This window comes from Plodia interpunctella, chromosome 3 (assembly GCF_027563975.2).
Source record: "Plodia interpunctella isolate USDA-ARS_2022_Savannah chromosome 3, ilPloInte3.2, whole genome shotgun sequence".
NCBI classification, from domain to species: domain Eukaryota; kingdom Metazoa; phylum Arthropoda; class Insecta; order Lepidoptera; family Pyralidae; genus Plodia; species Plodia interpunctella.
In genome coordinates, this window is record NC_071296.1 from 2371192 (window position 1) to 2397725 (window position 26534).

A 26534-nucleotide genomic window follows, 5' to 3' on the forward strand; every position below is an offset into this window, starting at 1 on the left:
AATCGATTGATTATGAAATGTCATTCTCTTTGGTCTCCGACGTAGGGCAACACTACGAACAACCCACACAAATGAAAAAAAAAACAAATCAGTCAAAAATCTAACCAAGATGGACGTATAATAGTGTCTTGGGCAAAATAAAAATCTACTTGCTGATTTATAAATGGTGAGATTTTATTATTTTCTCTTCAAAATCAATATTCACTGATTTGTACTACCAAAACGCATTTGGTAATATGTTCAGAAAAGTGCTTTTGCATAAATAATAAGTAGTTGAAGCACTTTACTGCGCCTTTATCGGTCTACCTTGAGATTTGACTCGTGTAAATGATTTTCAGCTAAAATACCAGCAAAATGTATAATGGCATCGGTTTAACGACACCGCGTGGTTCCGGAACCAATGGATACGTGCAAAGGAATTGGGCTACAGTAAGGAAAACTAAAGATTCGGTAAACTATCGAACTGAAGAGGAAATTGCCAAATTGGACTCGGCATCTAACAAACAACCTAACCGCGAGATTTTAGATCATGAAAGAAAGCGGAAGATCGAAGTGAAATGTGCAGAATTAGAAGACAATCTTGAAGAGCAAGGGTGAGATTTTTATTTATTATATACACTTTATCTTGTTGTAATAACCATGTTTGTACACATTGTTATTACAACAAGATATGCAAGGTGTATTGCAGTGATGTAATATGGTCAATTGAAGTGAATTCTTTACTAGCTGCTTGTTTATTTGTATCAATAATTTCTTCAAGGTAGCTCACAATAAAAGTAACTGTGTTACAGTGGCAGTTTGCAGCAGGCGTCATGTGTGTGTCTTGAAGTTTGGGGATTTATCCAATTTGTTCCCAAAACTGTTGAGTGTTAATGGAGTTTGTTACTCCAGTATTGTTTTTTTTTTTTACATTAATTTTAACTGAGCAGTACTGCTGATAAATATGTGTAAATACTCTATGGCAGTGGAAGAAACCGCTCAGAGTCTGGGGTTCGCTACACTATGCACTGCAACAGCAATCCAAACTAATTATCCCAAACAAGCAGCCCTTCCTGGCTTTCCGATGAAACCATTATAAATTATACACATATACCTTCCTCAGAAATAACATTATTGGTAAAAACTGTACACAAATCTGTCTAGTTGTTTTTGAATTTATCAAGTTCTTACAAACCTTCACAGGACAGGGACTTCTTTTTATGATATATAAGGATTATACTTTTAACACCATAGTTGAATCATATTTAAGATGACTTTAATAATCATATTGTTAATAAATATATGTATATAAGGTTTTTTATTCAAGGTCTCCACTTTCTGGCAGTCAGGGAAGCTCAAAGTGGTTCAGATTTTAAATGAAAAAAATTCCCTGTGATTGTAAAATAGAGATTTGTTTTTTGACTGTAATTGAAATTTCAGTAAAAATTGGTTTTTCAATAATTTTTACTGATAAAAATTTTTAGGGATAAAAAGTACCCTATGTCCTTCAACCATCCATTATACAGATAAAGCATGAAGAGGTAACAAACAAACTTATTTTTGCATTTATAATTTAGTTAGGACACACTGTTTTCCCACGGCTTTGCCTTAAATTCCCTCAGGAACAGTTTTTCTTCATATTGAACCTTTAATAGAATACATGTTTTTCGCAAATTCCACAGGAACAATCGTTTTCTTCGGGTTGAAAGGTATCCTATGTCCTTCTCCATAATCTTAATTATTATTTTAAGAAGATTGATTGAGTAGATAAGGTAACAAACATACTTTCGCATTTATAATATTAGTTGGGATTGGGATATCAATGCACAACAAACAAGTAAGTCTCGTAGGCCTTAGTGTCCTGTTGCGGCTTGTGGCACTAAAACCCAAAGGGTTTACCCCAACCCAATATTTATGGAACTATGCGCAATGCGTGCACGCGTGCGTCCATAATTCCATACAATTTGTTGCATTCGCCGGCCAAATAGTCTGCACAGACCTTGTCGTCTAATCCAAGTAGTCTCAATAGTTTTTTAATAGCAGTACCTTGTCAGCAATATTTGACATGGACAGAGATGGGTTTGCGACTAGTAAGATCCCAGTTTCTACCCAAACAGTTGGCTGTAAACGAGTTGGGTTTGCGAGACCCTTTTTGGAGAAAAATACTGGTAGTCCCATCTATGGACTAGTGTTAAGATTACTGCAAAACAATGTGTTAATTTAAAACGTATGTTTATGTAAATAGAAAAAAACACATGTTTTAGTATAGCTATACAAAAACAATTGTGCAAATAGAAGTTTTTTTTTACTACAAATAATGTACGCCAGTATAATTTATTGCAATGCGGGAAAATTCTGAACAGGCCGTGCCAGAAATTACGAAAATGTTATATACGTACTAAATATGTGGTTCCCCGTGTCTTCAACTATATACGTGCCAAATATACCAAATCGATTCAATCTTTTCAACATAAAAAGCGACACATTAACTCTATTCGTTTACCAGCTAAAATTATACATTCTAAGATCAATTTATTTGTTTGTATATCTCTTCACGAAATTTCTCATATTTAGTTAGGAGAACGGAGAAAGACAACCGGTTTTGCATTCCGGAAAAAAGCACTGTCCCATGGGAAGTTTACGTAAGCGAAGCCGCCGGCACCGGTCCTTCAGATTAATGACTTAGTCTATAATGAATGCTCAGAATAATTAATGTCGATGTGTCTGCGTTATGCACAGGCGTTATGGATGTTATTTATTAATCGTATCTACACGATGTCTGTATCAAATAATCGAATAGATTGTTATTTTGGTTGTTGGCCAGTCGCCAACGATTAAACTCATTGGCATTCGATTCATCTTTTTACACAGTCTTTTTATTACGGCGTTGGTATCCCACAGCTTGACAAATTTTGCGTTGTAAATAAGAATTTTCGAGGTGCAATTATCAATTTGCGAAATTTTCGGCATATTAGCTTCAGGCTGCGATATGCGACTGCCAAAGATTATTAAAAAGTCTTTAGTAAATTTCGGGCGCCAACGCCGGCAACACAACAAAAGTTTACCTACATGTATTCATAATATACCTAATACGTTCTAAAAATCATTTTGGGTTGCAATTGTGTTCGGTAACTCTTATAAAACATAATACACATATATATAAAATTATCGAATACATTTCGAAATGGTACTATATCGAGATTTTATTAAAGGGCTCTCATAAACAACCTGTACATTTTATTGCCATCAATTTTATGTACGTGAAGTCACGTGTCGTATCGATTTACTACCTAATATATAGCCCTTGTTTTTTTTTCTTTTATAGTAGGAAAGTACCCGAAGGACTATTATGTAGATCGTTACGCACCCTCCGTTAGGGGCAGCGACCCTTGCTGCGCCTGAGTCAAATCAATAATGCACCGGAGCGAGTCTAGGGCTCCCCTCTAGCCCCGAACATGCGCGCGTACGACCGAACTCCATTTCAGTATCCAACGGCACACGGAGAACTTCTTATCGCTTTTTATTGTTTTCCAAAAGTAATTCTGCACGATTACAGCGCTCGTATATTCGTATCATGCATTGGTAGGTTCTACCTGACGGTCGGGCAGTTTCATTCAGCTGTTTCATTATTTTGACTCATTACATCCACTTGTTCATACAGTCAACGGCTTACGATGAGATAATACGCGCGGTCGAACGCGCGCTGTTCTTAATTCAAATTGTTTTTTTTTTTTAATTTCGAAATTAAAACTAATGAGTGTGTCTTTGGTGTGGCTGCGCAGGTTGCCCAAGGAGGAGATTGCGGCTCGAGTGGCCGCATTCAGGGCGAAGCTTTCGGAGACAGGAGCAGACAAGGACGTGCCCAGGGACGAATTCGGTAGGGTAGCGTAAGTATTATTTATTCATGAATATTCTTATCTAGTTTAAGTTATACTAAGTTGACTTGTGTACGCGTCGTGACACTTGCGAATTTTCGTGAAGGTTATTCTTTATTTCAAATCCGTGAGGTTTTTCGGACGTAATATTTTCGGTGATGGTAACACAAATTGGAACAAAGACTATAAAGTTGGAAAAATAAAATTACAATGTAGTATTTTGGAGACATAAATGACACGACTTTAGAATGCGATAGATCTACGCATTAATATGGTTAGCTTTTTCTAGCTTGTGATTTGTTTTTGTCATCATAATTATTTTGCAAGATGTACACTACATATAATTATATTCTGCAAAATACATTAGACAATTCATACTCATGAAATGTTTATAATATCGAAACATTAGGCAGTTGCAGTACAGTTAGAGATATCTAGGCTATGTCCTCATGTATATCGGATTACTAAATCCATGCTAATATTATAAAGAGAAAATATTTGTATTTTTATTTCTTTGTTTGTAATGAGAATAAGACCAAACCTTTGGGTGAAACCATAATAAAAAAATATATGTCAGGCTTCCTTTTTTTATTATGGTTTTACCCGAGCTAATCCGGGACGGACCTTTAGTTAAATTAGAAACCGAATTTAAATTACATCAAGTTCGCCGAATTCTTTAACGTATTAATGAAAATTATTGTTATATGCCTTCGGAAATATTTTTTTTTCTCCATTATAAATTAGTATTCTCTAGTGTAGCTTAGTTTCTACTGGGAATGCGGGTTTTTCAATCAATTAAAATCTGTGCATAAGTATATAATGGTACATCTTTTCAATCAAGACGCATAAGCCGGCCACCAGACTGCAGATAAGCAACTAATTGGCATTTAATTAATTTCACGATCTTTCAACAATTCTCTACGGTTTTAAGAATAATTGCTTTCCAACAAGAAGTTACATAGGTTCGGTTGTAATCGAGTAAATGGAATATCAGTAAGCGTAAAAATGCCGATGACGTGTCGACCTGACCTATAAAAACATAAATTGATTATGTACACTTTTTTAAGTGGAAATAAATATAAATTAAAATAAATACATTATTACTGCATCCTAACCTAACATATCTGTAATCTGGGCCTAAATATTATGTATTTCAACATATTGCGTCTGGTACGGTCTGGGAATGAAGGAACAACATATACCAAATATTTTTCTCCACAAAATCCTAATTAAATTGTAAATGCGAACTTTGTGTGATGTTACCTTCTACCTACCTTCTTGAAAATTTGTAAGTTATTTCGTTTGAAGTACGAAGAAGGACATAAGGTATCATTTCATCCCGGAAAATTAACTGCTACCGTGTAAAATGCACGTGGCCGTAGCTAGTTCTTTATAAATATCGATATATAAATCCTAACGTGAGAATGAAACGAGTTGCTTTTTATCTAAGAATCTAGGTACACCTATTTCAGAATCCTGTGTTCCATACGCTCATTTACTGAAGAAGCTTATATCCCAGTGATAGAAGTTTATATACAGAAATAGGTCCATGTGAACAGCCCTGACGAAGTTGTCTATTACATGATTATGTATTACAACTAAGTAGCTCGCAGCTCTGCCGAGTATAATCATCGATTGTAATTTTGACGACCGCGGTGACGCAGTGGTAAAGTGCTTGCATCTGAACCGAGACGTCCCGGGTTCGATGCCCGGTCGGGTCAAGATGGAAAATGAATCAATAAAAGAAAAATCTTTTTCTGATTGGCCCGGGTCTTGGATGTTTATCTATATGTATATGTATATGTATAAGTTATAAAACAATAGTATAGTTGAGTAAGTATCCCATAACATAAGTCTAGAACTTACTTTGGGGCTAGCTCAACCTGTGTGATTTGTCCTAATATATTTATTTATTTTATTTCCAAAGATCCTCAGATCACAAACCGCAGTTTGTCAGTTTCCCTATCCGATGATATTTAACTATTACTCAACTCAATAACAGGATAAAGGTAGTGACGCAAAGTGTATCAAATGTTTTTACCGCTACACATGGGGTGTGTATCGATCGCGTGACGTGACGGGGTGCCCTAGTCGGGGAGGCAGATTTTAATATGTCGTTCCGGCCTCCCCACTTCAATACAGCTGAGGTTTTGTGTTTGAAAAAGGATTAAAATAGATGTCGGCCATTCTTTGGTTGTGTTGTAAAGGTTGTCTTTTCTACACAACATTTGAATAAATAAATCATTTTTGTTTATATGGAATTATTTCTTAGTTAAATTGTAAACGCGAATGTTTGATTTGAATGCGTTTTTGGTATTTTTGGAATCATAACAAAATACATGCATATAACCGAAATCAAAATTGAGCGAAGGTGTAAAGCAGATGTGTTCGTCAGATGTTACATGACGAACGCTCAGTATGCAAATATAAGTATTTTTATTTTATAAGCATCTTATAATTGGCCATAATTTTTCTGGTCGACCAGTCTGGAAATAACTAGAAAAATTACTAGGAGATACGCGCACAGACGACAAGTGAAACGACTGGTATTCACTTGTCGTCTGTGCACGTATCTCTTAAAATATTGAAAAACAACATTAATCTATTTAAATGGATTTGTTTGTTTCACACATGCTTTTTAACTTATTTTTGAAAATAATAATGAGATGAAAAAAATCTGGAATTGAGCGGGAATTGAATCCGCGCCCTTGTCTATCCGGGACAGTGCTCTTTACCATTGAGCTTTCGAGTCCATGCCATTTATCTTGAGTGCAGTCTTCCTCACAAAAGTATTATTGGGCGGTAACATAATTGGGAAGCGTAATCCAGCAATGTTATGATTTGACACTGGGCCAATGCTGGCGCGGCTGCGTATCAATTAACAATGTGTTTATAATTGATGTTTAAACTGCACGTCGGAAGAAAAACATGCTGTTATTGTATGCCTAGTCCCACATTTGCGAATTCTATCTCAATATTTTACAACGCGCAAATAAAAATTTATTTAGAGTAAGGTTATTTAAATTTTACACAAACATTTAAATTTTACCACAAGGTTCTTTTTATTTGTTCTTGCCACCATCGTTGTCATGGTGTTGAACACAATTCCTACAAAATTGAGTTGCAAGATTCCACCTCCACAAACTGACATACATTGCAAATTAAAAAAATGTTTGTAAAATATTCATAGCCAATTTTCTCGATGACTATATATATATATATATATATATATATATATGTATATATATATATATATATATAGTCATCGAGAAAATTGGCTATGAATATTTTACAAACATTTTTTTAATTTGCAATGTATGTCAGTTTGTGTATATATATATATATATATATATATATATATATATATATATATATATATATATATAATTTTATACACTACTTGAATTTCAGAACTTATACACATTACACGTATATGAAAAAGTAAGACTAAATTATTAAAAGAAATCGTGAGAAAAAGTATTGTTGCACTGCATTTAATTAGCAATCCATTTTAAACTGTTGGACAGTACATTTGATTTATAAAATTGCAGTCTTATGTAGAGACACAGGAAATAATGCTTACAACAGAAAAGATAAATTTAAAATCGATTCAAATTCGACAAAATTACATGGATAAACCGATTTAAAATAATATATAATAAATACGAACTATACTATTTATATCGCACTATACGACAGACGCGTAATATTAGAGGCATACCGACATTCCCCTAGAACTAGGGCGTTATTAATGGACAATATTTATTACTACGGTTTATTGCACGCTAGTCACTTATTATATTGAAGTCTTCGAGCGTTTTAGCTGACGTATTGCGATCGAAATAGTGTCCTAATAACATAGGACATACCTATGTCCTATGATATTAGGACACTATTTCGATCGCATCATATAACAAAGTCATTTCCCGCTGTCTGTCTATCCCTATGTTTGCTTAATTCTTAACTGCGAAACGAATTTTGATGCTGGCTTTTAAATATAATAAATAAATCGAAAATATAGTTTCACCGGAGCGAAGCCGGGATGGGCCGTTGGTTAGAAAAAAAAGGAAGAAATAAGATCTACCTTCAGAACAACTTTCACGGACATAATCTATCGATTCCTTCTTTGGATGGTTAATAAATATTATTTTTTCATGTACATACGTAGTAGGCACATTGACCTACCCAAATTAATTGCAAATTCGCCGCTATATTACCGCTTCTTAGAGCTCCAGGCAAACTTGACATGCCGGTGACTGTACTAAAGCATATACGCGCCAACAGCAAATGTCACTTGTCATTTTCCCTTTGATAATTTTAATATGACGGCTTTTCTTAACCATGAAGTCCCGCTGTCGGAGGCGCTACTGTTGCTGATAATAAAAACGCAGTCGTTTTGTTATTGATAGGTCCACATTTTGCCACGGGATATTCATGAAGTATTTTCGTGAACTCATTTTCAGTTATTGCCGTCGCTGTAAATTATTTATTATCATACGAAGCTGTGCCTAGTTTTAGTATTTCATAATGTGGATTATATTATGCGTTTTATGTGGTAGGAAAGCGGACTCTGAGCTCCGATGTCTTACGGCTGATTTATTAACCGGGAAAACGCTGAGACGAGAAATAGAAAGAAGCACACCTAATACTATTGCAAATGTCATACATTGTATATATATATTGTAAGCTGACCTTATCAGATAGGTCACGCGATCAGTTGCTAGCACAGCAGTGCGTGACAGTTAACACGCTAGTCCTGTTAGAGCCAAAACACCGCGCCCAAACACTGCTGTGATTTGTCACCATTGAACATGCATAGAACTGAAATACTTAAAGGGTATTTCAGTTCTATGCATGTTCAAAGCTTAAAGAGTAATGAATTGACCTTACCAGAGTCACGCGATCTGCTTCTAGCATAGCAATGCGTGGACACGCTAGTCCTGTTGGTCCTATGCCCAATCCACCGCGCCTAAAGAAGTATCGTTATTGATCACCATCGTGCTCGTCATTTCACTACTCGTGCACTTGGGTTATCGATTTGGCAAAATAACGAAAATAACTTAGTAGTTTGTCAACTGTACAAACGTATCGACAAATCATGCTTCAGGTTCAGTATGATAAGAACATTGCGATGTAATTGTAGAACAAACTTTTTTGTCTATTGTCGACGAGTGTTTTAGACCAAGTCATCGCTATTTTGAGCTTTTAATTCTGGTTTCTTTTTTTTATTATTTAGAACAAAGTTCTTCTCTGTGGAGTGTGTTCCATTTCTCCCTATCTTCATGTTGCCCCGCATCTCCCTAGATTCTACAATTAGTTTTAAAATTGTTGATTCCATAAACAATAACCTATGACTTCTCTACGTTCGGTAATATTAACTCAGTTTTGCTAATTACCTCTGGCTGAAGTGGAAAATGTTTCTGGCACGCTTATTTCAGTTTTGATATTGCTCTGTATGCCAGAATAAATAGATGCGTGGACGTTGATAAATTTAGCGAAGCAGGTGGGGCTTGTTCGCGAATAGGTTCGGCTTTATTGATTGCTTGGATCGTTATTGGTTTAATTTATATAATATATATTATTGTATGCTCTTAAAAGTGGATTTCTACTTTAAACTATACCTAGAGTCAACACAGTTTTCCACATGACAAGTTTTTATAATACTAATAATTTTTCTTATCTGCATTGTGCAAAAACAAGAAAAAATTAGCTCTTTAGTTATTTAATCGAAGTTTACAATAGCTGGTAGTATTGGCATATAGTGCGTTCGGTAGATGATTATGATTATAAATTTAAACGAAGTTGGATTTATGATATTTTTGAAATATCTATACTACACAATAGAGAGTACTTCTTGATGGCATGTCGTTGACTATTTAAGATTATCTTCAGCAAGTATAAATTCGATTTTCACAACAATATAACAATTATGTCCTAAATATGTTTTCTCAATATAATATGAAAAAAATTGCCACACCAAAGGTTTATTATATCGAGTTCGTTAGTAGCTCCGAGCCCAAGTATTATTAGCAGTCTCGGTATAAATCAATAATAACCTAATGAGCTGAAGGGCATAATCACGGTAGAAATTTTAAAAGCGTCGAGCGTAGTTCCCCGTCGTCATTTCAGCACAAAGCGAGGGTAAGTAGCCCCTTTGAGAGGGCGTCGCGAATTTCCGATGTTTGCGTTGCGCAGGCTGCGCGCGACGCCCACCGCCCGGCAGTCGCGTCCGGCCCGTCGCCGGCCGCTCTAACATGTAGTCTCACGCCCATGATAAATCCAAGTCTTCCAGCGGCCATGCCGCCATAACTTAGCTTTATTCTAGTTTACGAAACCAAGTCTTCCATTAGCATAATTAGGTTAAGATGAACAGAGGCAGGGCGTCGCGTCGCGAGAACAACCGCGTCGTATTCGAACGACTCTGGCGAGGTACTTTCCAAGCCGTGGTCGCGGGTCCGCAACGCAGGCCCCGCGCTTCCTCTCACGACCCCATCTCGGAGTCTGCTCTCGACCCGGTCGCCATGCCCCAACAAGGGCCCTCCACGGTCGCTGACAGCCTCGAGCCAGCTATCAGGACCATTCTGGAGGGCCTCCGCAACTCCTGCTGCTGCCGATGCAACTGCTCACAACCCGGACGCAATTTTAACGACAATTTGCAGGTCTGTCTCTCCAATGACGAGGAGAGGAAGTCCATGCGCTCCGTCATCAGGTGTGCACCCCGTTTTATTGATTGTTACTTATCGCTCCTCGGACCGAGATCGTTAAAGAATGGACCACGTAGCAAATGTTTAATTAAAAGTTACAAGCGCACAGAAACTGTGTTAATTGGATTATAAGCGATTTCATAGTCACTCAAACATAACTACCTGTCTGTAATATGCATTACATGAGTTTCCCAATGAAATTTCTCAACAATATTAGTTCAGATTCTAAAATATTTTACTTTCCTTATTTTAGCGCACTTAGGTGCTATTCAGGTAAATATGTGTTAAAAATATGTGTTTCAGTTGACGGGTGCTTCAACCTTGTCCTATTTGCGAATGCCACAGTAAAAACAGAGAACATTTATAATTTTAGTCTTAGAAATAAAAATAAATATATCCGCATTTAAAAATAGAGTACGCTCGCCATTGGAGCTCGTCACGCGTCTGCTGTTTAGCTAACGTCATAATGTAAAAAATAAGTTCACACTTTCACACATGTCAGTCGAACATAGCATGAGAACTTAGCAAGTACTTGCACATTTTAATGTGTGACAGAGATGACTGTATAAGATGGTTCATAATTTCAGCTTAAGGCATGTACCGTCTTACGTATCTATCTCATATCCTTCAAAGCGTTATAGGATTGCTATTATTTCCGCAGCGTACGAGAGACGCACGCGATTGCTGAAGCGCAGCAGGAAAAAAACGCGCGTCTTCGAGACGCATTCGGGATTTCCCCGCGGTTCGTGGAGGGCACGAGCCTGGACCCGGAGCGCCGAGCAAGGGAGCAGGCCCAGCGGTACCCGCTCGTCAGGACGCCCAGCAACGAGAGGGAAGAGAGGGACCATGTGGCTAAGAAGAAAAAGAAAAGAAGGTAACGTTTCAGCCTTTTATATATTTAAATATGGTTTAAGAAATGTATTTTCGTAAAACAATCTACAAGGGTCACATTTTTATCCTTAGCTTTAAATTATTTTTCTTTTCGAGTCGAAATAACAAACAAATTGTATTAATTAAAAAAATAATATTAATAAATTAAAAAATATCAGACCAGTATGTAGCCATTACCAATATTTTGTGTAAGCTTCTTGACTTAGGGCATAGGGAATGAACACCATTTTCTATTTAGAATCATGTTCCCCACACAGCTGGCACGAACTCTGCGCTCCGTTGTGTCTTATCAATAAGTTTACCAAACATTTATTTTTGTTTAATAATAAATATCCGGCATGTATATTATAATCTCACATGTTTTTCTCATTGAGTTTATTCTCCTTTTTGTTTACAGTACCTCGCCAGATGCAAAGAGACTGAAAAAGAAAAAGTCGAAGAAAAATAAGAAAGAAAAGTAAGTATTTTTTTAATGTAACTTTTTATTAAATTACTTTGATATTTACGTTGAAGGAGTATTATTGTTTTTTTATTTACTTGTGAAGATATATCTCATAGTCTATTTAAATGCAGGCAGGTGCTTCAGTTGTCGAAAAGGCAAGTACATATAATCTTATTATGATATGTTAGTTAAGAATCTGAAGCTTCCTATACTTATTTATTGGTAATTTCAGCGAAAGGAAAATGATATTGGACTTCATTTGTAGGTATGCTAGTCTATAAGACATTCCGGAATTTACATTTTTATTTTTAGTAGTTAGTGGGTATTAAAATTATAATACATTTTGTAAGGTCTAAATTTATTGTAGAGTTTTTTTTTTACAGAATATCATATGTAAGGAAATACTTCTACACTTACCTATATATGTAGCTTTGTGTTTCGGATTTCGTAAATCAATAAAATATTATATGCTGACTACGTTTGTTCTTTGATGATTAAAAGTTGAATCTTCTGTCCTTCAAAATTGATATCTATAACATCCGTTTTTTTTTTAACTTGTAAATATAATTAACGCTTCGCGCAGGCTGGAGTCGAGCAAGAAAAAAAAGAAACGCTCGAAGTCTCCCGACACTGAGAGCTCGTCGGACTCGGAGCGCGACAGCGACTCGCCGACTTCCGACGACGAACGACAGAAGAAGAAGAAAAAGGTAATTGTCTCGCTCCATCTACATATTCTAAACTCTATGTTAACCAAATAGCTTCAGAATATTTAGTGTAGGACCTTTCTAGTTCAAAGATTATTTTTTGGTCGCAAACTTTGATTTTATTTTTAAATTTAAAAAAAAATGTACAGCTTTGATTTGAATATTTTCACCATCATTCCTTATCATCATTTTAATTTCAGTGTAGCATTATAGGTTCCTGATTTATTTCGCTAAATCCAACGTAACATCCAGTAAATTAATTTTAGATCAAAATGTAATCTTTGAATTGTTTCTAGTGGGTTATTGGGATATGATAAATATTTTTACACATGTTATACATGTAGATTGGGAATCTTCTTATCATGTCTACACTCAACTATCACATGTTTATTTTGATCCATATCCTGAAGTTTGTGGGTGACGGATTCAACGGTAGTTCATTCCTTCCATTTAAGTTATACTTTTCCTCCCTGTCTTAAAACAATGATCGAATTATAAGCATGTTTATTGCAATCCCTGATCCTACTGTTTCCATTGCTATGAATCATTACATCTCCTACCGTAGTACCGCTATAGCAAGGCCGATTAGTTGAGTTACTTATGATAACTATGCGGTGTGAGAGTTCACAGAGGAAAGACTCATTCTTAGAACAAGAGAATTATTATTGAAACGCCTCGAGAAATCTATATTCCCTAATCTCCTCCTTAAACGTGCGACCATGAAGTCTAGATGATATCTATCATCAAAACAAATACCAGTTTTGAATACGCAAAGTTTTCAAATCAAAATTTGGATTTTTAAGAAGATATTTAGAAATAGGATTTTGTTAGAAAAATCTGTAATCGTTCAAATCGAACGCCCACCGCTTGCTAGACATAAGGAAGCATAGATAGTTTTCTATGCAATAATATACTCTTACATCTGCGTAACCAGTCTTATAAATATCAACTAAGTGGTCCTGCTATAGACCAGCCGTCTTTCACCATTGCCACGCGCTTCAGACCCCGTGAAGCTTCACAATATAGCCAATTTTAAGCCCCACACTACATGAACCTCAAGTCTACCAACCGGGGCTAAATCCATTTAATTTTAATGTGGTTCTTGACTTCTTAATTTTTTATTTTATTTTTCTGTAAATACAAGAAATAGCCAGTAAAAATTATCTGTTTAACTGTGCATCATTTCATAGGATAGCCATCTTTATCTGAAGAAATAAAGTATACTGTAAGTATATCACAAAACAATAACACTCAGTAAGACACTATGTTAGGTGATCTAAGATATGTACGCCGTGGTAACGTTACTAATGACAATGTGGGCGTTGAGGGTTGCGTGTGCTCAGATACTGACTTGCATGGTGTTGTAGACCTTAAACAGATGGTGGTTTTAATATTGTCCTGTTAACGCGATCTCGATGTGTTTTACAAAAGTACGTGTGTTTGATTGCGCGAGAGTTTTGTTCAAAGTCGCGGGAGCGGAAGACAGGCGCATTTCGTTTAATTGAGTCTGATTATGCTCATATTGGGTGCATCAAACACCACGAAAAGAAAGCATAATGACTAGAGACATTCATAACAATGTTTGTTCAGTAAATTGTCTGTGTATTGGTTTAATATATAAGTATATTTTTAAATTAATTTGCTATAATGTGATTTACTAATCTCAGGCCACCATAAACGACACCCAATTACCAGATCCATACATACATACTAATGTTATAAATGCAAAAGTCTGTCTTTTTGTCACGCTTTCACGGCTAAACCGCTGGACGATTCTGATGACATTTGGAATGGATATAGTTAATGACCCGGGGTAAAACATAGGCTGCAACGGGCGGAGCTGCGGGCAACAGCTATTTGTAGAAATAAACAATAAATAATAATATATCGCGCGCTCGCTCTCGCGTTTACTTTATCGAGGAAATCCAGTATACTCTCAAAATACGCAGTGAGCGATCACACGTTTTTGTACGGCACATCCAATCTAAATATCCAAATATGTTGATATGTAACTAATCCATAACATTCTCCCTCTCTCATTTACCCAAAACTAATTAAGGATGCACCACATGTTTAAACGGTATTCCGTACCACCACCGTATGTTACGTAAGGTACGTTCCCAATGTTTCATTTGATTTTTGTGTATTACGTATCTATATTATGTTGGAAATATTGATATTGTAATCTGTTACTAATGTAGTTTTAATTAATTTTTAAGCGACACACACTGGTGCCAAATTTTGTTTCTTTTTTTTTAAAGGTATATATGTATATATATTTATTTATATTTTCCTCTAATGAGAATGTTATGGATAAACTTAAATAACATTCTGATAAACAAAATACTTGTAACTCTGAAATCCTTTATTTCTACTTGCTTCCATTAATGGCTTAATTATATGTTTTTAATTATTTTATTATGTAAGAATATCTTTTTGACGCCTTACTTTTCGATGGTTATTCATTAGAGTGCATGTGTAAAAGTGGTATTTTTTTTATTTTATTTTCAAAGAAATTCTTCGCTCTTTCGCAGTCGCGAGCATAGAGAGGTCGCGAAGAGTTTTGCGTATTTCATTAGTGAAATTTAGTTGCCTTTACCACTTAGTATTCTTATCTTGGCACTGGTGTTGACTATTCGACTTTACGGAACGTTATATTTATGTTTTTTTGAATTTGTACAGAAAAAGTCGGGTAGCAGACGCCGCGGCAGCAGTGAGCCGTCAAGCAGAGAAAGGTGAATATATACAAAATACCTTTGAATTTATTTACCTTATAGCACAGTATTATATCGTGAGATATTCATGACTCTAATGACAGGCGATTGCTGTCGCCACTTATTGGTCATCAACTATATAATTTTGTCTGTCATTCTTACCCGCTAAGAATTAGGAAATTAGATTTGTCTTGTTATACTGCAACATTTTCATTTCATACTGCAACACGGGAAATTTTGTCAGGCAGATAAGTTGTAGTTTTCTTTAGCATATATTAATTATTATCTGTAATTCCAGCTCCCCAGTTAAGATTGTAAAAGAGAAGACACGAGACCGCCGGAGTGAGAGCAGAGAGAATGATGCACATTTAAAACGGAATCATAGAGAGCGAGATAGCAAGAAATACAACAGGAAAGAGGAAGCCGGCCGGAATTCCCGGTACAATGACACCAGTCGCAGACGCGACGACCGCAGCCGGTCCAGAGATGACCGGGAACTGGATCCCTCGCCGGAGTACAAACAAAGATCTTACGTCTCCAGAATTGAAAATAAAAAGAGAGAACCTTCCAAGGAATCCAGGCCTGCAAAGCGCTCGAAACGAAATTCATCTCCAGAATCTGATGCGGAAGAACCCCCTCCTAAACGCAGAAACGATAAAAGATATAGAGAGCCCAGTGCCTCCCCGCCACCTGAAAAGAAACGGCGTAGGAGTCCGTCTGTCGAATACAAGAAAAAAGAAGAAAGTTATAACAATAAGAAAGACGCGAGAGACGGCCGGAATCGAAGGGAGAGCTCTTCTCGTGATGACAGAAGAGCCCAAAGGAGGAGTGAATCTCCAGTGAATAGGAAGAGGCAAGAAGAGTCTTATAGTAGAAAAGGACAAGATGAATATAGTAGAAAAGAAAGGGGCGATAGATATGACAGACAAAGAAGCCAGGATCGCTATGAAGAAGAAACTTCTAGACGAAGGGAAAAGGAAAATTACGAGGAGCCAAGGAGAAGGAAAAACAGAAGCCCTTCTAAAGATAAACGAGACACTTCTCCTGAGAAGGAAAGGTCACCAGTCAGTAAATCAAATAGGAACAGAGAATCTCGACGCGACACAGAAAGAAATTATAAGAATTCGCGACCGGAGAGAAAATCCCCTTCATCAGAGTCAGAAGCCGAGCCGCCCCCAAAGTATAAAGAAAAGGAACCAAAGAGTAAAGCTCGTTATTACAAAGAAAGAAGCCCGTCTATAGAGCGACGGCGGAGTCCTTCACCAGATTACAGGAGGAGAGACTCGCCTCCATCTAAAAGTCAAGCAGAGAAACACAAATCCAAAGTAGTAGAGAAAAAACGCGAAAGAAGTCATTCTAGAAAAAGATCGCCGTCAGCGGAAAAGCCAAAGCGTAGACAATCGCCGAGTCCAAAGCGAAGGAAGTCCCCGAGTCGCTCAGTGTCCGAATCCCCCGAGCGTAGGAAGAAAGATAAGAGAAAGAGTGTTACGCCAAATAATAAAAAGAGATCTTCCGAACGGCGGGTCGCCTCGCCGCGAGCGGAGAGAGACAGGGATGAGAAAGATCATAAATCTTCACGGCGCGAAAATCACAAAGAAAAATCAAGGTCGAGGTCGGCGCGGACCTCCTCCAGTTTGAGCTACTCCCCGGCCCGGCGCAGTCCGGAACGTTACCGGGACATCCTAGACAAATTGCCTGAGAAAGATAAGCGGAAGTACATCAAATCTCCGTCTGAACTGAAGAGGAAGCGAGAGAAGGCAAATTATAAGCCTAAAGTGTCGTGCATGAGGAGTTCTTCAAGCGAAGTGGAGGCTTCCGAAGGGGAACTGATGACCGTCGATGAGAGAGCGAGACAGGATGAGTTGAGCGGGTGGAACAGAGAGCTGAACAGACTGAAAAGGAAGGTTGCGCAGATGGCGCGCGCGTCTATAGAGAGGAAAAGGGTTGAGGAAACTAACGGGCCATCGACTTCACAGACCAGCCGCGATAATGTAGTTGAAAAGGATAAGGAGAAAACGAAGGTTTTGCTCAGTCCGGTGGTCGTAAGGAAGTCAAAATCGAAGTCGCCAGTCGATAAGAAATCGAAGTCGCCAGTCGATAAGAAGAGAGATAGTCCAGTAGTTAGTCCGCCGAAAGAGAAATCTCCCCGCAAAGAGAGTCCACAGACGAAGAAGAGAGACAGGGGCCGCAGTTGGTCGCGGTCGTCGTCGCGCTCCAAGTCGAGGTCCAGGTCCAAGTCGCGCTCGCGGGGCAAGTCTTCTAGATCCCGCTCTAGATCTAGGTCTAGATCCAGGTCGTCGAGGTCCAGATCCCGCTCTTATTCCTCTTCGAGGTGAGTTGTGTCTGCTTTTTATTTAGTAGGTACGAAACTTAAGTTAGAAATTTGTCTTTATAAGGTAGAAAATTATTCAAAATCAAGATCACTATTAAGACTAAAATTGTTCATACTGAACGTAGATTTTCTGCTTTTTGCTTTTTATTGATATGACATGTGTGATTATGGCAATAAATAAATGAATTGATCGATGCATCGAAATCCCCCGCAGACGCTCGTCCGCGCGCTCGAGCTCGTACAGCAGCCGCAGCTCGTCGCGCTCGTCGCGCAGCTCGTCGCGCTCCACGCGCTCCTCAAGGTAACATTATATATTGTCTGATTGTCTGTGTACTAGTGTCCGACCGAACATTCGGCTTCGGTTTCAGCCTTCAAATCTAGCTTCACTTTGCCAAAAATTCCACCGGAACTTTCAACCAGACAAAACTGATTTTTTTACATCAATAGGTGTGTCTCTAGGGTGAAAACAAAGATTACCTACTTTTGTCATTGTTAAAAATATTATTACTACCCGAATGATACGGTTTCGGCCAAAAAATCATTAGTTTCGGTCGGCCACTACACTTACTATGTTCTTTAAAAAGAAAAAGCACACTATAAATAAACTAAAATATGTTTTTCTCACACTTTACAATATTTGACATTGACAGAACGAGACTAACATACTTTAGCTTAAATTGTGCTTTCACTTTTTGTAATTAGAGGACCTGTTTCATCGCTTGCTGATAAAGTATCCGAAAGTCTATTAGTAGTTTAACGAACATATAGTGATAAAAATTGTGATTCACAAATGTTGGATGCTATTTTGTCAGAAAGTGGTGAAACAGAACCCAAATTTTGTAATTAGGTTTAGGATTGAAGAAAGAGATTTATTTTTTATTTATACAATAAAAGCGGATCTTAATGGTAACAATGCATAGATAAGGTGTATGTAAACGACCGTAATATATAGTTCTTAAAAGCCATTATCGCTTTCTTCATTCTGTAATGAATGACAAAAGTTGGCTGAAAATAAGGTTTTCCCTATTGTTTAAAATGTTGAAAATTTGTCAAACTGCATGTCTATTTTGGATAATTTTACAAAGAGCTACACAACTTGACGTAGTAATAACCACGTTTGGGACCGGACATTTACTTAGTTCATCATGAAAACTGAAGGGAAAAGCTTTTCAGTGGTCGAGTCAAAGAATAGGATAGAATAGGGGTTAAATTTTAGCGGGAGTTACTTTTATAAAAAAAAATCACACGCAAAATCTAACGTTATCGGAAACACCAAACATGTAATTTTTTTAGACAAGGGTTCAGAAAATTTATTTAGGAACCGTTTCACCTAGGTGAACCAGGCGTACAAAAAGTTAAAACATCAGAAAGGGAATTAATTGTATAAAAATAACTCCCGCCTAACAATAAAATATTAACACGTGCCAATTGTTTTTCGGAATTGAATTGCCCTGCATGGTATAATGAACGGTAGAACAATGACGGGCGTGTACGCGGATTACCGCAGATCCAGCGTGTCGCGTGCGCGATCACGTTCGCCTTCCATCCCGCGGCGCGCGGGCTCGCCTAGCTTCCTCGACCGCCGCCGCATCACGAGGTATACGGCGCTGCGATTGGTTGCCACGCTTTCTTAAAGGGTCCAGTTTTTACAACACTTTTTCATTCATTTATTCATTCAATCATTAACTCTGATTTATTTTCTTCTAAAGGATCAATTTGTCTTTTTTAACACTATCACGAAAATCGTTACAATGGATTTGGTGTATTTTGAAGCACTGGTTTTTTATTATGAAAATCTCTGGGTGCTGAAATTTATTTGTTCATCAGCTCACTCATTTAGTAAATGTTATTTCAATATCAAATTAAATAAAATGCTGTCTAATAATGGTATTCACGGTTATCGGATTCACAAATGCCACCCAAATGAGGACTAATAATTAAGTCCAGTTTTCGTACTTAGGACATCTTCAGTCTACACTCGAGCACCAGCAGGACTCTTCTCTCAATAGGGGCCTATTGAGAGAAGAGTCCGTTCATGTTGACACACACAGTTCCGGCATGTTGAGCAATATACCGCTCTGGTCATTTTTGCGGCCCAAAGCCGAGGTTCAATCCCACCTGGGAGCCCAATGCGCTGTTTCGACTGTTGGTCCTTGCGACTGTCGCCATATTTCCTCCGGTTAAACAGTAAAAGTCGACGTAGCGATCAACTGCAAGTAGGCTTCGATAAAATAATCTTTTGAACTTTTAATATGTAATTGTATTATGTGTAATAAAGTTTAAATAAATAGATAATAGGCGGTATTAAGGAAATTTTTGGGTTTTGAAAAATGTCGTGTTTCTAATCTTCGCGATCATGGAATTGAAACTTGATCACAGTTATATTTATTGAAATGATCATTAACGTTTCAGCAAAAATTAATTTTCTATTTCTTTTTAAATTCTTGACCCTTTATGAATAAGTATAGATTGGCAAACCAAAAGCATTGTTTTAAAGTGCAACTAACCTAGCGGATTGATGCAGTTGCGGTGACACTTGATACTCGTGCAATAGCTGTCAAATGTCGCCGAGATTGTTAGTTGTTGTTTTCCGTGTGATGCTTCTTCCCGCCTAATTTTACTTTGTAGCGCTGTTATTTTATTTTGCGTTCATGCCACGACACTGTGCCTAAAGTACAAGACTTATGTTAAAGAGAAATAAAACTAAAGACATTTAGCTGACGTGACCACATGATATAGAACATTTAGACATTATAAAACCTGGAACACGATGGAGGACAATATAACACGATGGAGGATAATATAGCTCTTATCTGTACCGTTTCTTCTCGTGTTTTTCTAATACAGGTTTCTCTTGTATGAGCGAGAATCTTTCGTTTTGTTCATACAAAAAAGAGGTTTGCTGTGATGATGTCTTTAGTTTTAACTATCTGCGACTTATACCTATTTAAAAAATAAACGTCGTTTTCGTACATTTGATCAATATATAATACTTGTCCTTTCGCAGTGACGTGGTGTTTTGTTTTTAATTCCCCATTGTATGTATTTAATTTTTCTTTTATAGAAAAAAGTCACGAAAGTATAGCACGAGTTCTGAAGACACGAGTAGTAGTTCGGACTAGTGTGCAGTGATGTGCTAGTGCATAAATATAAGACTAAGTTATATGTATTCTATATATATCCACTCCATAAATCCTAGAGTCTGTTTTCAATTCACGATACGGTACGGTACATTGTATGATAATGTTGAGCGTTATCATAATATTTTGAATTTTAGAATTGGGAGGAGTAAATATTAGAAATTATTAGCAAATTAATTTAATTATTGCCTTGCGAATTAAAAACAGACTGTACCTATTAATTAACGTGTAAATAGTTTTTTCTCTTTCATTCGCACATATAGACTACTGACACATCCCTACGATCTTCTCAGTGTTTGAAGTAAAGTTGCGAATTTAATTGTCGCCTATTGACACGTTACTACTATTAATTTCTATGTATCAACGTATCTCTAATTATCTCATAGTTTATGTCCTCATTAACGTGGGCTTGGAGATTGACCACTCTGTGTATAAATACTCCGCCAGTGGCTGTGAAAGTTGTCATTCGGTCAATCTATAAATTAATTGTGATTTTATTGCGAGTGTGCTAACATGGGTGTGCAATTTTCTACTTTCTCCTAAAAGGGGCTAACTCAATCTATTCATACATTAACATAAAGTAGATATAAGTGATGTACCTTGTAAAGACCTCATTTTACTCAATCACAAATAGACTTTTGCAATCTAAATACTTACCATAGCATAGCTTACCTATTTATGTTGTATATTTCAGAAAAAAAGCCTAGCGTATTTTTTTTTTCCAATGAATTTTCTCTCAATCAGTATTATACAATATGAGAGTTGAAATACCTAGACCGAAAATGAATTTATACGCAGATATTAATTTTTATTTTTCTTCCGTAGCGCACCCATTATAGATCTAACGTATCCGAAAAATAGATTCAAGTATAGAAGAAGATAAGTGATTGTCGTGATGGTAGATGTGCTATGAGATAATGTTGGAAGCCAGATGTAGAAATTGTGCTATATATGGACAATAAGTGTGTTTCAGTTGCAATTATTATATCCAATTTGTTTTATCACATTAAAAATTTGCGAATATTTTGTTGTTTTTATTTTGTTTTTGCTGCATGGTAGCGCCATTGTGAACACAACCTTTATTGTGAAATTTTTAATCTACAATCTTTATATTTTTATAATCAAGGTAAGTTTTAAGTCTGCTTCATGTTAACCATACTCATTCAGTTATTTTTAAAATTTAATAAAAATGTCCGATAACTAAATTAATTACTTAATTTACTTATATTTCTCATATTTCGCTGTTTTCATTAGAGAAATAGATACGAATTTTACTTTGTCAAAATTTACCAATGCATGCCGCATGCCGCCTATCTGCTCAACTCTAACCTACTAACACTACCAGCGCGCGCAAACGCCCGATCCCGTACCGGCGGCCGACGCCCTCCACGCCATCTAGCGGGAGCTACTACAGCAGCAGGTCTTCACAACGCAGCTGGACCAGATCTCCGCCCCCACGGGCCGAAAAAGAAAAGGATTAATACTGCTACATCTTGATAGTGACAATTCTCATGATCTAGCATTTTTTTCGTGACTTAAAATGGTTTTGAGTTTTTGATCGTTATCAGCAAAGGTTTGCACTTAAAAAAATAATAACTGTACTTTTCCAAAGGCAAAGATTGAAATTTGAGCACATTTTTATATTGGACATAATTTACTTAACTATATCATAAAAAGAACTATTTTTCCGGACTGTTAGCTAAAGAAGTACTACTCTTGTAAGCCGTCTTGGTAGATAATAAATTTACCCAAAAACGTCGACCCGTACCCAAAGACACAGGAATCACTTAGGGAATTAACTCTTGGGTAAACTATTTAATTCTTTGATCGTTATACTAGCTCATATTCGGAAATAAAAGATATTCGTCAGTTTATATACACCTTGCGTACAAATTGTTACTACAATATTTAAAAAAATGTAGTATGTACTAATATAAAAATATTTTAAATGAACACGTGATTAGATCTTATGAAAGATGTGTTATATTTTAATTGTATATGGATCTCACAAATCTCAACGATATTATGTGATGCCAAATATTGAGTGGCAAAATTAGAACACAATGTATGTAAAGTAGTGCATGGGCAGTGTGGGGCATCGAAATAATAATTAACTTATTGACTGATAAACATGTATAACGTAGTACGAGTGATGTTCACATGACAATCTTAGAACAAAAAATATTTTGTGTGTACTACGAAATCCGATATCAGTAGGATCTAGTCAGTAAGATATACCTTTTATCTAGTCAAAATATACATGATTCTACAATCATTCCAACAAATATTCAAGTTCAAAGATCTCTTTTACATTTTTTTTTGTTAACTTTATTTTGAATGGTTGATCATTTTATTATTTATTATTTATCGTAAAATTAAGTGCTAAGTACCAAAAAATACTCTAGTCGATTAAGTCTTGAAAGTTTTTAGATTAAAGTGCAATATATTTATTGACAGCCGATATTTACACTAACTAACTTATTTGTACATTATAATTTATCTAATCCTTGTAAAATATTTATTTTCTATTTATTATTAAATTAAGCTATTGTTAATTGATATTCATAGAATAGTCTAGTCTATAACGCAACTGAGATAATTACAAACCCTGTGAGCAATAAATTTGAATGTGAAGGATACTGAATAACGACACGTAATAGTAAAACAAATTTAATATAAAACATCAATATATGTAATTAGTCTTTAAATACAAAAACGATATAAATGCACCGCAAGCCGAAGAATTGATTTCGCCGATTTGATTTTAGAAAATAGTATTAGATAACTCCACAGATTATATTAGTAAATATACTATCGATTAATGGACTAAACAATTGCTGTTGTAAAATAAATGAAGTAACAAAAATTTATTTTATTTTACATAAATATACATTACCCCTTTTATATACCTACCTTACATAACCTCAAAATAGAAAAAAAAATACATTTGGCCAAAAACTATGCTTAACAAATTAACTTCCTAGGAATGTAGAGTACAGTTTCCTTCTTTGTTTATGGTCCCTTGCTTGATCATGAGATTAGACCTATCTGACCGATATTATCACTTCCAAAGTGCTAATTTGCGACCGTCTTTATCTGTCACCTTTGAAAATTAAGCCAGAACTATTCCTTCTTTTGACTCGCCTGGCGCCGCTTGTTGGCTAGGAATATGGCCCATCCAAGTCCCACCAGATTCATGTAGAGAACTCGTAGCTGCAATAACAAAGTTGTAAAATTATTTTTAAGAGTAAGAATAAAACGTGTGCAAATTATAGGTCTGTTATGCGACACACGGTAGCTAAGTAGTAGTGTACTTACTTAACTAGTATTTACAGTAAAGATGATAGATTTTACTATACTGCTTTAAAACTTAACCCGTTACCTAACGTTACTTACCCAAATTTTTGTTAGCTACCAATAAACTGCGGTTATTTAACGGTTAATTATCCGACTACGGCAAAGAAAGGAAGTAAAGGATTTAAAATCGCTAATAAACCGGTTTCAAATCTATTGATGTCCCACTGTTGGGCAAAGGATTCACATTAACATCAGTCGTATACTCACCATTGGAGGCACGAAGGCCATATTAATCACTTGGAACAGCGTCAGCCACTTCCAATTGGCCTCCAGCACAGTCAAGTACAACGCATTGAGTTGCTTCAGCGCCGCGCTGTGATTCTTGCCTTCAAACCTGGCCAGGGTATACAATGAGAAGGCTTGTATCATAGGCGCATAGATCAGTCTTTCGAATAGAAGCTTTTTGGCTAGCGGGAACGCTACGACGTCTTCAGGGAACAGCCGTTCGACCAATTCATAGAAATAGTGAGGGATGGTGCCTCCGAATAGTAAACTGAAAAAAAAAGTGATTTTATGACTATTTCACTAAAGATAACAGCGTAAGGTAGTAAGTTCTATTTGTCGTACAGTGGTAGGCTGGTAGGTAAGTTACCAAACTCACCCGTAAAGACCGAAGGCGAGAATCGGGTCCGATCGAATGGTTCCTCCAGCCAAAAGTTGTGACACGATGCTTCCTGTTGTTCCCAAAACGCAACTGAAATAATTAAAATATATTTAATATATAATGTAAAATATTACTATATAATGTAAATATCTCCTATAATGTAATCTTGGATACTAATCCCCGATATCCGCGTCGCAAGTCGAAAGAAAGCTTAGTGACTTAGCTTATTCCGTGTGCAAGTCTAAGGATTATGAGTCTGAAAGAGATGAAGAACTCTACCTTCTTCGTTGAATTAGAGGCATTGGAGCGATGTGTAGTTTAAATCTAGGTGCATGATGCACCTTACATGGATGATGATGTTTATCGAAAGCACATTTTAAAATTCAAAATTATAAATCATGCAGCATCTTGGTAGATTAATTTAGAGCTAATATGTATAAACCTGATTAAAGGACAGCGCGACACATATAAAAGACTCTTTAAAAAATCTGTTACTTATACCTAGGTATGTACTACCTACTAAAATTATAAATACCAAAGTCTCATGCTTTCACGGTTACTAGGCCGATTTTGATGAAAGCAATAAATAGGTGTATTAACATCAAGGTCCCGCCCGCATAGGCTACCGCGGTTGGAGTTTCGGGCAACAACTTTGTACATACTACTATACATTTTGCATACAATATGACAGAAGGCAGCGTTGTTTACACGCTGCTGACTTTAATGACATTCTGTCAGTTACTATTTGCACCTGTATGATGTGGTAATAATTACCAAATTGCAATGACACGAGATAGCTTCCTAACGTAGGTAGGTACCTACAATAAGCATTATGTGATTCTTAAGTATGCAGTTCAAAGGTTAAGTCGTTATTGGATATTATCTTGATATTATTAGTTCTGAAAACAAGATTTACATTAATCTAGATAATAATTTTAGTAGGTATTTTCGATTCCAAATGACTTTTTATCTACCTACACTAGTAAACTACATTTTTCGCTCTATATTAGTACCTAGTACTCATCTTCTTATTTTTAAAATAGTAAATACCTATATCTAAAATTAAATTAATATAGAGTGGCTGAGAGATCAAAATCTTTATTGAATAGCAAAGGAAATAAAATAGATTACACTTTTGAAGTAGGTATAGTTACAACTTTCGCTTTGTAAATTATAACCTCACTTTCTTGCACTTGCATTTATCACAAATAAAAACCCAAAAGCGTTAGGGAACTATAAATTTACTCACCTCGTAATGGACTTGGTCCTGATTGGATGCAAATAAAGATTTTGTAAATACGATGCCAGTAAATTCATAATAGGTTTTGACAAGGACATTTTTGTTTTGTAATCTATTTTAAGGTATCACAGAAACGTAGCTAAGAATTGGCACTGACTGTAAGTAAACAATAATTGATAAATATGTTAATAATATGGCCTTAGGGACGGCTTATCACTTATCATATCTGTGATGTGTACAAACCATTACTACTAAACAACACTGACGTTCATGTTTTTGTAGTGGACGAGATTGGAACTAATCAATCTCGAAGGAAGAATTGAAATCTCTTTACCTACTTTAGAAACAAAAGGAAAATTGTTGCATTTAAAAGTTATTTCGTAATTCTTTTTTAGAAAAATATTTGTCTAATAATGTAATAGCGTTTCAGTAAAAATATTTTTTTTAATCAACTTCAACGCCACCTTTAACAATAAATAAAGATGTGTCAAGCAAGAAGTTAACAACTGCAGGTTATGTGTCGCAATGTCAAACAAATGCCAAATGGTTAAA

General features: G+C 36.2%; 2 protein-coding genes across 14 annotated transcripts; one reads left to right on the plus strand and one right to left on the minus strand.

Annotated features, from left to right (window-relative positions):
* The first annotated feature begins 66 nt into the window (after positions 1–66).
* On the plus strand, positions 67–23702 carry Srrm234 (Serine-arginine repetitive matrix 2/3/4). 13 transcript variants are annotated; one of them, XM_053770136.1, is made up of 13 exons: positions 67–166; positions 339–593; positions 3762–3866; positions 11220–11432; positions 11847–11906; positions 12023–12046; positions 12124–12156; positions 12475–12598; positions 15278–15330; positions 15608–17641; positions 17856–17942; positions 19116–19238; positions 22127–23702. In XM_053770136.1, the coding sequence occupies exons 2-13, from the start codon at positions 355–357 to the stop codon at positions 22260–22262; spliced, it is 3231 nt and encodes a 1076-aa protein (XP_053626111.1). In that variant the 5' UTR covers positions 67–166; positions 339–354; the 3' UTR covers positions 22263–23702. The 13 variants fall into 13 exon arrangements, with proteins under 13 accessions (XP_053626111.1, XP_053626114.1, XP_053626117.1 ...); XM_053770139.1 differs by having other exon boundaries at positions 19149–19238; XM_053770142.1 differs by lacking the exon at positions 22127–23702 and adding an exon at positions 21607–21804.
* On the minus strand, positions 23436–26427 carry LOC128683991 (uncharacterized protein). Its single transcript, XM_053770152.1, has 4 exons — positions 25992–26427; positions 24740–24832; positions 24346–24631; positions 23436–23994 (listed from the first exon to the last, which is right to left on the minus strand). Exons 1-4 carry the CDS (start codon positions 26078–26080, stop codon positions 23905–23907), a joined length of 558 nt encoding a protein of 185 aa, XP_053626127.1. The 5' UTR covers positions 26081–26427; the 3' UTR covers positions 23436–23904.
* Positions 26428–26534: the final 107 nt, after the last annotated feature.